We start from the raw sequence: 13,632 nt of genomic DNA, 5'->3' as shown, positions 1-13,632 counted from the left end.
TGTACGTTTTCAGCAGTAATACCCTGAATGGATTGTGATCTTTAATAAAGATCTGTTTTAGAAGAATAGTAGGTATCTAGAGAGGTCTGATCTTCCTCACTGGAGTTTACTCTTATTCTGTATTTTTGTAAATTCTTATTTCAGGTGAGCATTCCTATTTAAGGCAAGAGTCCTTTCAAAGGCCAAGAGGAGCAGTGTATATCAACCTCAAGTCTTGAGAAGGTATTTTTATGGATTGCTTTTCTAATCAGAGTGTTCTCAGTTCTTGTTTCTATTTCTTTCCAGGAAGGGAATATTAATGCTTCCAGATGTAAGACAGACTTTTTCTGGTCACATATATGAATTATAATAAAGAATGCTGCTAATCAGATTGAAGGCCTGAGGAATTTCTGATCTTAAGTCAGACTGAGGATATTAATAGGATATATGCCCTTGGTGACCATGCAACCAAGGTATATTGCTTTTTAAAGGCACAAGTTAGTTGTGTCTTCAAAAAAAGCTTGTCATCTATATTGTGCAATACTATGGAGTTGAAATATCCATTTCATCCAAGAGTTGGAGAGATGGATAGATCTACTTTAGCTCCCTTTTTAGTGTCTCCATCACTTTCTGCTTCCATCCTTTGAAAGAAAAGTTGTTCCATTTTTCCCCCCTTGTCTGATGCTTGGAGGTGATAGAACTTTCTTTAAAAGAGATGGATTTTACAAAGTAAAAGTGATAACTTTGTCAATTCTATTTTTTAGGGAGGACATTGTACCTTAGCTGAGAATTTCAAATAGTCTGAAGCTGTACAAATTCAGATCCAAATGTAGGAATGACTTTAGGGTTAGTGGAGCACTGTCAGTCAGTTGCCACATGAGACTACCACAGAATAATAACCTGGCAGAGACAAAGTAAAATACCTGTATGTAGAGGGCTAGAACTCTGAAAAGGGATACTTGAGATTCAGTATAGTTGATGAGATAATAATTCTCTAGCTATTGATGTATTCACTCTACATACATCTTAATACACTCTGTACATACACTTAAGGTAAAATGGTGATGTGATGTCTCTCCTGACAAGTTGGTGCATGCTCAAGTTTAGTTGGGCATGATCTGTATGAGGTAGTGATGTGGTTGTACTAGAATACTTAAAGGAATCACAGAGAACTCTCGTTCTCTTGGTGCGGGGATCTTAGCCACAGAAACTTCAGGCTCCAAACTCCAGAATCCAGACTCCGGATTTGACCACCCATGTGTCTGTTCTTCTGCCTCCTTCACTTCACTCCCTCACTAAGCTCAAGGCCTTGGGCTGATCCTGAGGCCCACCAGAGAGCTAGCCTGGCCATTACACCTGTAAATCTTGCAAATACTATATGTTCAAGTGAGGCTGCATATCAGAAAGTAACACTGGAGATGTTTGATGACATCAGAGATTGGTGAATTTATAGCACATGGACGCCATGCTTGTGTATTGGATATATCCTGTGTGTAAATGTCTTTCCTTTTATAACATCCAGGAGTATTTGCTCTTCCCACTGATGTTGTATTTTCCTAGCACATGAGGGAAATGTTTCATCGTCACTTTTATTACTACACCTTTTTTATTATTACAGTGAATTCTGTTTTTTTATTAAATAGAAACATAAACACATTTAGTAAAAACAATGATTTATAGTTTTATATGGTATCTTAAATTCTTGTTGCAGATACACGCTTTGTAAGTTGGGAGATGCTTCCAGGTACTACATTAGAAAGGAGATTAATAAAAGAAGGTCAAGAGTAAAATGGTGAAAGGTCTCACTTTCATATCATATGAATATCAGTGAAAGAATATCATAATGTATACTCTGAAGAAGAGATGGTTCAGAAAACTCAAGATAACTATCTTCAAATACTTGAAAAGCTGTCACATAAAAGAGATATTGTTATTGCTCTTCAGTCATGACCCCATTTGGGGTTTTCTTGGCAAAGATATTGGAGTGTTTTGCCATTTTCTTCTTCAACTCATTTTATAGATGAAAAAAATTGAGGCAAACAAGGTTTATTAACTTGCCCAGGATCACATAGTAAGAATCTGAAGTTGAATTTAAACTCATGAAGATGAGTCTTCCTCATTCCAAAATGAGTGTTCTATCCATAGCATTACCTAGGCACAGGGGAAAGAATTAAAAGGAATAAGAAGTTCTAAGGAGAGAAATTCTGGCTTGCTATTAAGAAATCCTCAGAATTGAAACTATACAAAAGTGGAACAGCCTTAGCAGGTTTTTTTGTTTGTTTGTTTACCTCACAGTAGTGTTTTAAAAAATGGCTAAATGTCAACTTAACCACTTATTGAGCATGTGGTATTAAGGATTCTTTTTGGATACTGATGTGGCTTCCCAGTGCCCTACCAAGTGTGAAATTTTGACTCTGTGAGAGGGTATGAATGCGTCAAAATAAATCATTTCTATGATCTCTTCTTTCTCATATTCTGTCATCTAGGGACAGAATGTTTCTTTTATTCCTGAACTTGACAGAAAAGTAGATGATAAGAGATAAGGAAAAATTACCTTTCTTTTAATTTTCTAGAAAAGAAAATAGTTGTTAGACCTGGATAAATCAAATAATGGTTTAATCTTGAGTAGGCTGGATATAAGAGATGTTTATAGATATTGTGCTTTCTGAGATATGAGAATCTCTAAGTAGTGGTGTAAGGCTAGACTTGGTAATTATCTGCTATAAATACATATTATTAAATTCCCTTTTTTATTCAGTAGGCTGAAGGCATGGAATCTTGTGCTGATTCTTTTACTATCACACTTATTTTGATTGCTATTTCATTCCTATAGTTCCTCAAAAATAAGACTTTTTGCTATGTTTACTCCCCTGGAAAAAAAATCCTATCTTCGAACTCAATACATTTGTTTTACTAGGAACTTCTTGGGCCAAACACATCAATCTAGCCTAGTTGGATAAAATCCTCTTAATGAGGAGTGATAGTATGCCTATCAAAAGTAATCTTCTGGCTTCTGGTTCTCTTCTTATAAAACCTGTACATAACTCCCACTGTTTTTGCATGAATATATACAAGAGCATTCTTGTACTATCATCCATTGTGAACCCAAATCATCCTGTACTACCTCACTGTTACCTCACTGGCTGCTAAGTTGCTGATAGCTGATCAGTATTCCAGGGCTTTTAGGGGAGCAGCTTATCACTGTGTCCTACAGGGTGGCCTCGTCTGTTGGTTATCTCTTTTTGTTCCCAATTCTGAACATTTCACTTATGGTTTAATCCATGAAATTTCAGTGGTATTGACGTTTATTCAGGCATAATGCTGTAACTGCTGTTCCAAAGTTCATTGGCATGGTACTCTCTCCTTATTGGTGGAGATGAAGACCCTGCCCTGCAGTTTCATACAAATGGGCTTTGGGACAGGTTTAAAATGACATTCTAGAAATGATCTAGAGGAGAGGAGAGGATACCAGGGGCCACAGTGACAAAAAGCCTCCATTTAGTCTCCAGGCCTATGTGTAATCCCTTATTTTCTAACATTTTTCAGAACATCTGCATCTGTTCTATAGATTCAAAATGAAATGAACCATATTAAGAGAAGTAGTCATAGCCTAAAGCCAGATTCAGACCACTTGAAGTGTGCTCTCCTTTGTAAGAAACACTTACCCTGGATTTATTTACCTGCCTGACCCTCCCCAATCTCCCCAAAATATCCTGGTGATCCCCAGCTCTCCTGGCCTAGATATGAATGAAAATGATTTTTGCCTTTATTCAACTGAAACAAAGAAAATTTTACTTAAAAATAAAGGGAAAGGGTAACATAAGACAAAATGCAAAAACTTAACATGGCCAAATTTCAGAGCAGTACGTAGGCTCTTCCATTTAACTCCATCTCACAATTACAGAGCCAGTCATGGCCCTAAAGGGTATCAGGGCTAGAAGCAGCCAGACTGAGGAAGATTGGGAGGGGATAAGGATGGGTGGGCACAAAAAGTATTATCACAGTGGGATTGAGAAGGTTACATTTCAACCCATTTTTGTTGAGAAATCATGCAAGTGAATATCCCATATTGCACTGGTTTTTGTTTGAACAGCAAATGTTCACCAAACGATACCAAGGGTGGAAGACTACAGGTTCTCCGCATTTTTCAACACATTCCAGTTTAGCATGAGTATATCCCCACCCTAGGAAGGGAGAAGTATTCATTTTTGAAGAGGCTTCCTCAGCCTCAGATCATATGCTACTAGAGAAATTCCATTCCAGATTTGCTATCCTATATTTGAAATTTATAGACAGAAAAGGAATATTCCTAGACATATCCTAATTATGTGACCTAGATCAAGTGCCTTAATCTTTTGGGGTTTCATTTTTCTTCACCTATAAAACAGGGATAATAATATTTGTAGTATCTACTTCTCATTGAACTGTCAGGAAACTCACAATTCTATATAAAGAAAAGCTGTCACTCCTCTCATTCCATCTTGGTAGCTACATTGCCCACACTCCTTAAGATTTCATTCCCTAATAGGGACCCCACCCATCAACCCACAGATTAATAAGCAAGGGCAGCAGAGACTGATGCACTTGTTTCCTCACCTTCAATCTCTTTAGAGTAGGTATAGAAAGACTGGCTTCTGCATCCTTTATATACCTTTGTAATGCAGGCACCTTCACCTTCCAAACAGGAACCTTTTTTAAATATTTCACAGGTAGAGCACACAATTTCCTTTGTCCTTTTACCGAGTTTTGGCTCCCCACCTTGGAGGCAACATAGAATGTGTTATATTACCTTCAGATCACTCACTCTTGTCCACCCATACTTGGTTATGTCTCAATTCCCAATTGATGTGTAGACCTAGGGAAAGCTAAGGGAAGAAGCCTAGTATCTCAAACAAAGGAAGGGAAAGGTCTGAGGGAAAATATAGAGTCTTTTCTAATATCTCACCCCTCATCTGATATCCCGGCTTGGGCTTGGAGAAAATATGGGAGAGACCCCCTGGAGCAATAATCCAGCACAACATCCTATGTCTCACCTTGCAAAAGGCAGAATAAAGAGAGACCCAGCAAGAACATCTTGTCCATCTTATCCTTTGTCTGTGTAAACTTTACGTGTGGTTGCTACATAATATAAGAATGGTTTGACTCACGTGTTGCATGAAGAAATATCTGATCTGGAATCTGGCCTACCTCTCTCTAAGTGAGACTATGATTTCCACCTTTGTGGAGAATAGGAAGAGAGTAATGATTGGGTTCTTGTTCCTCTCTTCATCTAGCTTCAACAGGTGTATTGGTTTAGAATTGAATTTAACTACCACATCTCCATTATTTATAGTCTGAAGGTATAATTTTGAAGCCCCAGAATCAACAATCATAAAGCATTTGCTGAATTTATTACATACCAGGATAAGTGCTGGGAATAGTTTTAAAGAAAGATAAAAACAATCTCTGTCCTCCAGAATCTCCTTTATAATAGTGGTGATGGTATGTGGACACAATAGTCAAATAAGTATGCACAAACAAGATATATTCAAGATAAATTGACAGTGCAGTTGCAAAAATCTGCAAGAAGGCACTAAAATTAAGTAGGAACAAGAAAGTCTTCTTGCAGAAGATAGGATTTTATATTAGACTTGAATGAAGCGAAAGGGAGGAAAAAAAGAACACCCCAGGAATGGTAAACAAGAAGTAAAAACTCACAGAATGGAATAATAGAGTGCTTTTGTGAGAACTAACGAGAAAGCCAGTGTCACTGGGTGATAGAATATTTGATGAGGAGGAAAATGTAAAAAAATTGGAAAGGTAAGAAAGGATCAGCAGATTTTGTATTTCATTCTCACAAAGGTTGTTGTTGTTTGTCCTTCATTCTCTAAGAGTGATGAGGTCTAGATTTGGGATACCCAAATAAATATGAGGTCTAGTGGCAGGTTCAGGGTACAGGAGTACTGCAACCTCTTTGGATTATGCGCAAGGGTTGAGAGTTAAATGAGGTCTAGTGGTAGCGCAAGAGTTCCCTGTTTATTTACAGACCCGAAAACCTAGATTGATAAAACAGGTTTATTATGGGGTTTGGAAGTAAGGTTAAAGTCTAGTTAAGGAAATAGGTGAGAATAAAGAGAGGAGGGCACCAATGGACAGAGGCTCCTTGGCATGCCAGGCATAATAGGGCTGGCATATTTGGAACCTCTGCAAAGAGATGACTCCAGCTTGGCTTTTTTATGAGAGATTTAGCTAAAGGGGCCTGTGGGTGGAGTCCCAAGTTGGCTCCTTGCTGGGTTTCATTGAGGGCTAGAATTTGCTTGGTGGGAGTTGGGAAACCTGAGAAGATCATTAGAATCATTAGATTAGAATCCTGCTTACTTCGGCTGGGACAGCCCAAGTTGGCTCAGATCGGATGGGGGCTGGGTCAAGTCTGGATCTATTGGAATTCAAAAGGATGCTTTTGACCAGGATTTGTGAATCAAAGGTCCTAGCTTCCTGAATTAATAATGCATCAGCTAGGAGGGGTTGGGAATCAGAAAGGAATAAATCAATCTGAAAGAACTAGTTTCTTAAAGGGACCACAACCCACTTCATGAGGACCATGCCACAGGGAGATGATGCCATGATATGTAAATGAATTGGATTCAAGTGAGTAGGGTCTGTGCAAAGTCATCTGTCTCACTTTCCCTTCCAGAGCCTGGGTTCAGTGGTGAGATATAGATCAAGAGTACTAGAGATGATCCTTGATGAAATGGAAGACCTTAACCTTTTTAAACTAAGGTTTTCAACAGGTCTCAGGATGACTGAGGTCACACCCATTCAGTGATTAAGGCTAGGTAGAAATTGAGGGAAGGAATCACCTCTTTCACCTAGACTCCCACTCCCCCAGTCTAAACAAACACAGAGACAAATAAATAAATTTGGGAAAGGAAGACCCTCAGGGCTTCTGGCCAAAGCAGAAATGACTGCTATTTACATTTAATCCGAATCAATCAGAATCTAAACAAAGACCAAAAGAAAATTGGTTTAAGACCTATTCATGGACAATGAGAATCAGATTGGTTTTGCTTTAAGTCCTGACCCTTAAGAAAAAAAATCTAGCCAAGATATCTTGAAAGGGCTCAGAGGTGCAAAAGAGAAAAGAGGAATAAAATGCTTTTAAGAGCATCTGTAGGTAAGGGTATTATATGGGAGGGGTGCTAGACCCCATTCCTCAAATTAACTAATCAGAGACATCTTCAGGTACAAAGAGAAAGCATTTATGGAAGACGTCTCAACTCCTAACATGTGCTCATTGATCTGACAAGCTGGAAGTGGCATAACTAGTTAAACAGCAAAAGATCCAAGTCTTTTCATTGGATAGACTAAAAGGAAGTAATCATCTTTGACCAATGGTCACCAATGTTGTCTGCTTCCTGTGGGTCACATCACTTCCTCTCACTGACATAGTGGCTTGGCCTTTAGAGTCTTCTAGGCCTTGAAATCATATGACTTTCTGCAACCTGGGCTCAAGACCTGATCTTCCAGCTCTGTAGATCTCTGGGAATAGGGATCATGTGACTTAGGCCTAGTTTCATAGACTTTGAGAAAACTTCACCTAGTCAGTCCCATTCAGTATGATACCCTATGTGAACAGAGGGAGGAAAGGAGAGAAGAAAAGAAAGACCAAAGAGGGAAAAAAGGAGGAAATATAGGAAGCCAGTAGAGTTGATTTCAGGGAGGAAAAAGTAACATGGTCAGACCTTAATTTGAGGAAAAAAGTGACTGGATTTGGCAATTAACAGATCATTGGTAACTTTGGAGAGAGCAGACTGCATAAACCAGACTGTAGAGATTTCAGGGAAGCCTGAATAGAAAGAAAGTGAAGGTGCTGATTATGGATGGCTTTTTAAGGAATTTAGATACAACAGGAAAGAGACATACAGAATAATAACCAGTAGAAATGGATGAATCAAGACTTTTTTGAGAACAGAGGCTGTTTTTGAGAACAGCTTGTACTAGGCTTCTTCTCTTAGCTTTCCCTAGGTCTATACATCAATTGGGAATTGAGAAGGTGCCTGCATTACAAAGGTATATAAAGGATACAGAAGCCAGTCTTTCTATACTTACTCTAAAGACACAGAATGTTTCTAGGCAGTAGGAAAGCGATCAATAGCCAGGAAGAGACTGAAAAAATTGTTTTTCCTATTTTCTTTTGAATACAAACAAAATAAAACAGAACATTGTCATATGTCCAACAGAATATTAGGGAGGATTCAAAATATATAACAACAAATTAGCAATTCAAGAAAGAATATATAATAATATAAGAAATTATATTCACGAGTGTCCATCTTTTCTTTACTTCCTTGTAGATTGTTCTTTTGTTCTTCGCTGAGCATTTTAAAAAATTACTTTATTCCTTATCCCCTTTTCATTCCCCCCACTTCCCTCAAGCAGGCTATATTTAAGTAATGATGTATTTATGTATAGATAGATACATGGACAAACATACACCTTCCCCCCTCCCCCCCATACACTCATATCTTTCCTATCCCTGTTAACTATTTGCTTTGATTCTTCTCCTTAACTTGCTTTGCTTTTACTTAACTTCCTCCCAGCCATGGATCCCCACCAGGAGAGAAAGAAAAATTTGGAACACAAGATTTTGCAAAGGTGAATGTTGAAAACTATCTTTCAATATATTTGGAAAAAATTCTTTTTAGTTTTTTTTTTAAAAGAAGTCTTTCTTCCTCTTTGTATGGGATCTGAAATTAAGAGTATAATTCAAAAATTCATTCAAATGCAAATTTTTAGAATTATGTTTGCTTGAAAATTAATATATTTGAATACATTTTCTCTCTTTCCTCTTCCCTCCCTATTCCCCAAGACAGCAAGTAATCTAATATAGGTAAAACATGTGCAATTCTTCTAAATATATTTCCATATTTATCATGATATATAAGAAAAATCAGATCAAAGGGGAAAAAAAACACAAGAAAGGAAAAAAACCCAAGCAAACAAATAGCAATGACAAAAGGTGAAAATACTATGCTTTGATCCACATTCAGTCTCCATAGTTCTCCCTCTGGATGTGAAGGATACTTTCCATCACAAAAGACTTCTTTTGATATATCTTTCTGATATTACATGAGAAGCCACAGATATTTACAAAGAAAGCACACTGTAATATAGGATTATAACTGATAATGACATGTCTAACTCATTAAGACATTCAGTTACACACAAAAAAAAATCTCACTAGCAATCATCATTTTGAATCTTCTTATTGCTCTCCCCAAATACAGGACCTAACTCTGTGAAGTAAACACTTCTTCAAGCTCATAAAGCAACCAGATTAGGGCTCTGAAAAATCAATTATTGGGATTAAATGGAACAATTACTTGTGATGAAAATGAAACTATAATGAATCTATAATTTGATATTTATGTGTGTGAGGGATAGAAATACAAGAGAATCCACCCTAAATGTTCACATGGACTTTTGTGTCTGACTTGCGATAGAGCATTCCAAGCTCATATTGGTCTGATCAGCCACAGTTGGGCACATTGACTCTAACACAGTGATGTCATTTTGGTCCTCTTCAAGAACAAAAGACAATAGCTAAACAATCAATAAAATCCATTATTAAAAGAAAACAATTCAACAGCTTACAGAATGCAATAATCTGATTTTTCTATTTGGATGAAATATTAGGGATTTTCCAAGTTGGGAGGGGGTAAGTAAACAAATTCTCCCGTGCAACAAGAAAACTGTTTGGTTCTGCACACATATATTGTATCTAGGATATACTACGACATATTCAACATATATAGGACTGCTTGCCATCTAGGGGAGGGGGTGGAGGGTGGGAGGAAAAAATCGGAACAGAAGTGAGTGCAGGGGATAATGTTGTAAAAAAAATTACCCTGGCATGGGTTCTGTCAATAAAAAGTTATTATATATATAAAAAAAGAACTGTTAGAGACCTCAGTCAGACTGAAGAAGCTTTTTCTTTACTTTATTTTTCTTGTTACTGTTTTTTGGTCTGTGTTTTCTTTGATAGAATGATTTTGATGAAGTCGATTTTGGGCTTCTCGGTTAGGGAACCAAATGATGATGTCTAGATTTTGGGGTTTCTGGTGATCAGAGAGTTAAATGATGAGGTTTAGTGGCAGATTTAGGGTTCAGGGAACCAAATGATGAAATTAAGGTTCTTGGTGGTCAGGAAATGGCAGGTTGGGATTCAGGGAACCAAATAAAGAGGTCTGGCTCCTCTAAATCCCCTTAGGATTTGGCACAAGGTAGGGAATTGTGGGAACCTCCTTCAGGCAGCACAGAGAAAGAAGAAAATAAATTTATAAAGAAATTTATGAACCTGAAAAGCTAGACTGATAAAAAGAAGTTTATTATTGGCATTGGGAAGTCAGCTTTTGCTATGCATGAATAGAAAGACTGAATTACTTAGTGGCAAAATCTTGACAGAGAGATATAAAGTCTTGTTAGGGAAATAGGTGAGAGAGTTAAGAGAAGGTAATGCTGAAAGAGAATATCATTTCAGCAGGCAGAGTTTGCTGCTATGCCAGGGATGGCATATTAGGTCCTCCGCAAGGACTGAACCCCAAGTTGGTTCTTTTTATAATAGAAGCTTCAGCTACAAGCTGGGGTTTACTCTTGTTGAGGGCTGAGTGGGCTTGAGCTGGAATATGAATAGAATTGAATGAGTCTTTAATTCAATAGGATTGGAATTCTCCAGTTCTGGACTCAACTAGCCCTACCTAGATGAGCCACTTTTATCTTGATTCCCTGGGTGGGTCTCACAGAGGCAGGGTTCAAGGAGAATTTCTCCTTCAAGGAGCTTCTCAAATGCTCTACTTCATGGCTCATTCCCAAAGTCAAAGAGAAAAAAAGAGAAAGAGTTTCCTGGTTGCCCTTGAACGAGATGAGGTGAGCTCTTTCAAGACAGTTGTGAAAATCGAATAAGGCTTCATCTATTTCAGAGTTTGAGTAGGCCTGAAGGACTTTAAGCATTGAGTCAAGGGCATACCTAAGTCCCCTTCCTGTTATCCTCCCATGATATCAGTGTCTCCCTATTTCAGTCAAATATGGGCAACTATGTACTTATTGGTAAAATTCAATTTCTTGGGTAGTTCCCGCATTTAGAATGTAAGATCCTCAGCCAATAAGGATGAGGGTCAGTGGTGGGAGGGGGTATTTGCATTAGGGATTAAAAATGTTGACCCTGCCCCCAGTGGGGCTTCCTCCCTTTGATTGTCTGCTCAATGGGTGGGACACCCTTCTTGAGAAAATGTATAATAAACTTTGCTTTGAAGAAATCTCTCTAGCTTTTTTATTAAAATGGCGATTCCTCACCATTTCTGAACCACACACACTCATCATTTTATATGGAAATATGTTTTGCTTGACTACATATGTGTAGCCTTTTTCAAATTGCTTGCCTTCTCAGGGAGATGGGAGGAGGGAAGAGAGGGAAGGAGAGAATTTGGAACTCAAAATTTGAAAAAAGAATGCTAAAATAGTTTGTATTTTTAAAAAAGAAAAATGTATTGGAGATCCATCTAGAAGAATTGAACCATTGGCAATGCTTACTCCTTTTCCAACACTATCTTTGTTGATGTTCCAACATCAATCTTTGTTGTAATTCCTCCAGTAAGCTGATTACCATCTTCCCTGATATCAACCAGTTATAATTTTTGACATTTTCATTGTCTTTTGTTTTTACATAGTTTAAATGTTATATGCAACATTTCACATTGATTATCTCCAAACTCTGCAAAGAAACAAGGAGAGATGTCATCTTATCACTTTTTTGGAGCCAACTTAGGTTCTTAAAAGCTTGCAGTATTCAGTGTCTGTTGTTTTGTTGTGTAATGCCAAAGAAACTGAACAAGACAGAGGTTAGGGACCAATTCAATAATTTATTAAATGGAGAGAGATATTGGGACCAGATGGATCTTGGTCCCAGGGCTGGAAGAGTCTATCATCTCAAAGAATCCAGCCCCGAGTCAGTACTCGGGGACAGCAAGCTTTTTTATAGGATAACAAGAACAGTGACATAATGGGGGAGGTACCTAGGTGGGGATAACCTAATGGTAGGGGAGGCCTCTAGGATGACACAATGGAGAGAGGTTACTGATATTCTAATGACATCTAAAATGGATAAACCTCTATCCTGTCAAACATTAAGAAGGAATGTCTATAACCTAAAGATATAAAACCTTTATCTCATCAACCATTTAAGAGGGAATGATTATAACCTGGAATTTTGGGGCAGAGCAACTGAGGTAGACCTTTATCTTATCAAACATTAAGAGGGAAAGATTATAACCTGAGGCAGAATAACCAAATAGGACAATTAGAGAAACTGGGTCACGACATTAAAAGGGAACTTTGGTACAACAGTTGTCATTGTTTTATTTTATTTTCTTGATTCTGCTTATTTTACTTGTCTCATTTTCTGTAAACTTTCCATGATACTTTATATCTGTAATTTTTATAATTTCTTACTTCATAGCAAAATTCTATTAAATTCATATAGCATGAATGTTTAGCTGTTATCAGCTGATAGATATCTACTTTATTTACATTTTTTTTGCTTATCACAATATGGTGCTGCCATAAATATTTTGCTGTACATAGGGTTTTTTCTTTTTTGTCATTAATTTTGTTAGGCTATATACTGTCTTCAGAATATTGATGACATTTTGCTATTATTGAATCATTTCATTCCTGTTTCACTCTTTGTGACTCCATCTGGGGTTTTCTTGGCAAAGATACTGGAGTGATTTATCAGTTCTTTTGTCTATTCCCACCTTACATAGGAGGAAACAGAAGTAAACAGTTAAGTGCCTTACCCAGGATGACAAAGTGCCTGAGGCCAGATTTGATATCATGAATGTATGCCTTCCTGACTTTAGACCCAGCATGCTACACTCTATCTACTGTGCCACCTATTTACCCCAGTGACTTTCTTAGTGTAGTTCTAAACTCTTTTCCTAAACAGTTTATAGCCTTATCAACAGTGCATTCAGTTCCATGAATACAACTAGGTAGTGCAGTGGATGAGACACTAAACCTGAAGTCAGGAAAAACCGAGTTCAAATTTAACCTTAGATTCATTTGCCATATGACTAGGTTAGTCACATAACCTCTGTCTTTCTCAATTACTTCAATTGTAAACTGGGCATCAAGCAAGTAGGTGGCTCAATGGAAAGAGTGCTAGACTTGGAGATAGGAAGATTTAAATTTATGAGTTAGACTCTGACCTCAGACACTTACTAGCTGTGTGACCCTGGGCAAGTCACTTAATCTTATTTATAGCTAGAAACATAGCTTGTGAACATTTAAAATTAAAAAAAAAAAAAAAACCTAAGCTAAATAATAGAAAAATACCCAATTGTAATGACATATAATGAAAGATTACATTTCTGTTACTAGCCATATGGTTTTAATGACTTAATCCATTGTTTCTTAGGAAAAACGACATTTCCTGTTGGAGTATATGTATTCTTTATAAATTCCTTTATTATCAAGCCCTTTAATCTCCAAATCATTGTCTACTCTCAGCCACCTTAAAGATGAAGTCCATCTTGGTGCCTGAAGTGACTCATTTGAAAAAACAGTCTCCTGGATGAATTGTGTAGCTGCTCATAAAATTACCAGTGATCATGTGGC

The 13,632-nt window shown here is 37.4% G+C and overlaps 1 protein-coding gene across 1 annotated transcript; it reads right to left on the bottom strand.

Moving 5' to 3' along the window:
- Positions 1–4,026: 4,026 nt before the first annotated feature.
- PATE2 (prostate and testis expressed 2) lies at positions 4,027–5,061 on the bottom strand. The gene is made up of 3 exons (XM_012545130.1): positions 5,013–5,061; positions 4,576–4,737; positions 4,027–4,163 (listed from the first exon to the last, which is right to left on the bottom strand). Exons 1-3 carry the CDS (start codon positions 5,059–5,061, stop codon positions 4,027–4,029), a joined length of 348 nt encoding a protein of 115 aa, XP_012400584.1.
- Positions 5,062–13,632: the final 8,571 nt, after the last annotated feature.

Source organism: Sarcophilus harrisii, chromosome 3 (assembly GCF_902635505.1).
Source record: "Sarcophilus harrisii chromosome 3, mSarHar1.11, whole genome shotgun sequence".
NCBI lineage: Eukaryota > Metazoa > Chordata > Mammalia > Dasyuromorphia > Dasyuridae > Sarcophilus > Sarcophilus harrisii.
The sequence above is the reverse complement of the archived record's forward strand: the minus strand, read 5'-3'. Positions and strand labels throughout refer to the sequence as shown.

What these genes read in the sequence shown, in the direction of transcription:
- PATE2 (XM_012545130.1), bottom strand. Translation starts at nt 5,061, where the DNA reads ATGGACAAGATGTTCTTGCTGGGTCTCTCTTTATTCTGCCTTTTGCAA. An exon ending in TTTATTCTGCCTTTTGCAAG is followed by an intron (nt 4,738 to 5,012) that starts GTGAGACATAGG and finishes GTTGCCTCCAAG; the next exon opens with GTGGGGAGCCAAAACTCGGT. An exon ending in CTACTCTAAAGAGATTGAAG is followed by an intron (nt 4,164 to 4,575) that starts GTGAGGAAACAA and finishes CTCCCTTCCTAG; the next exon opens with GGTGGGGATATACTCATGCT.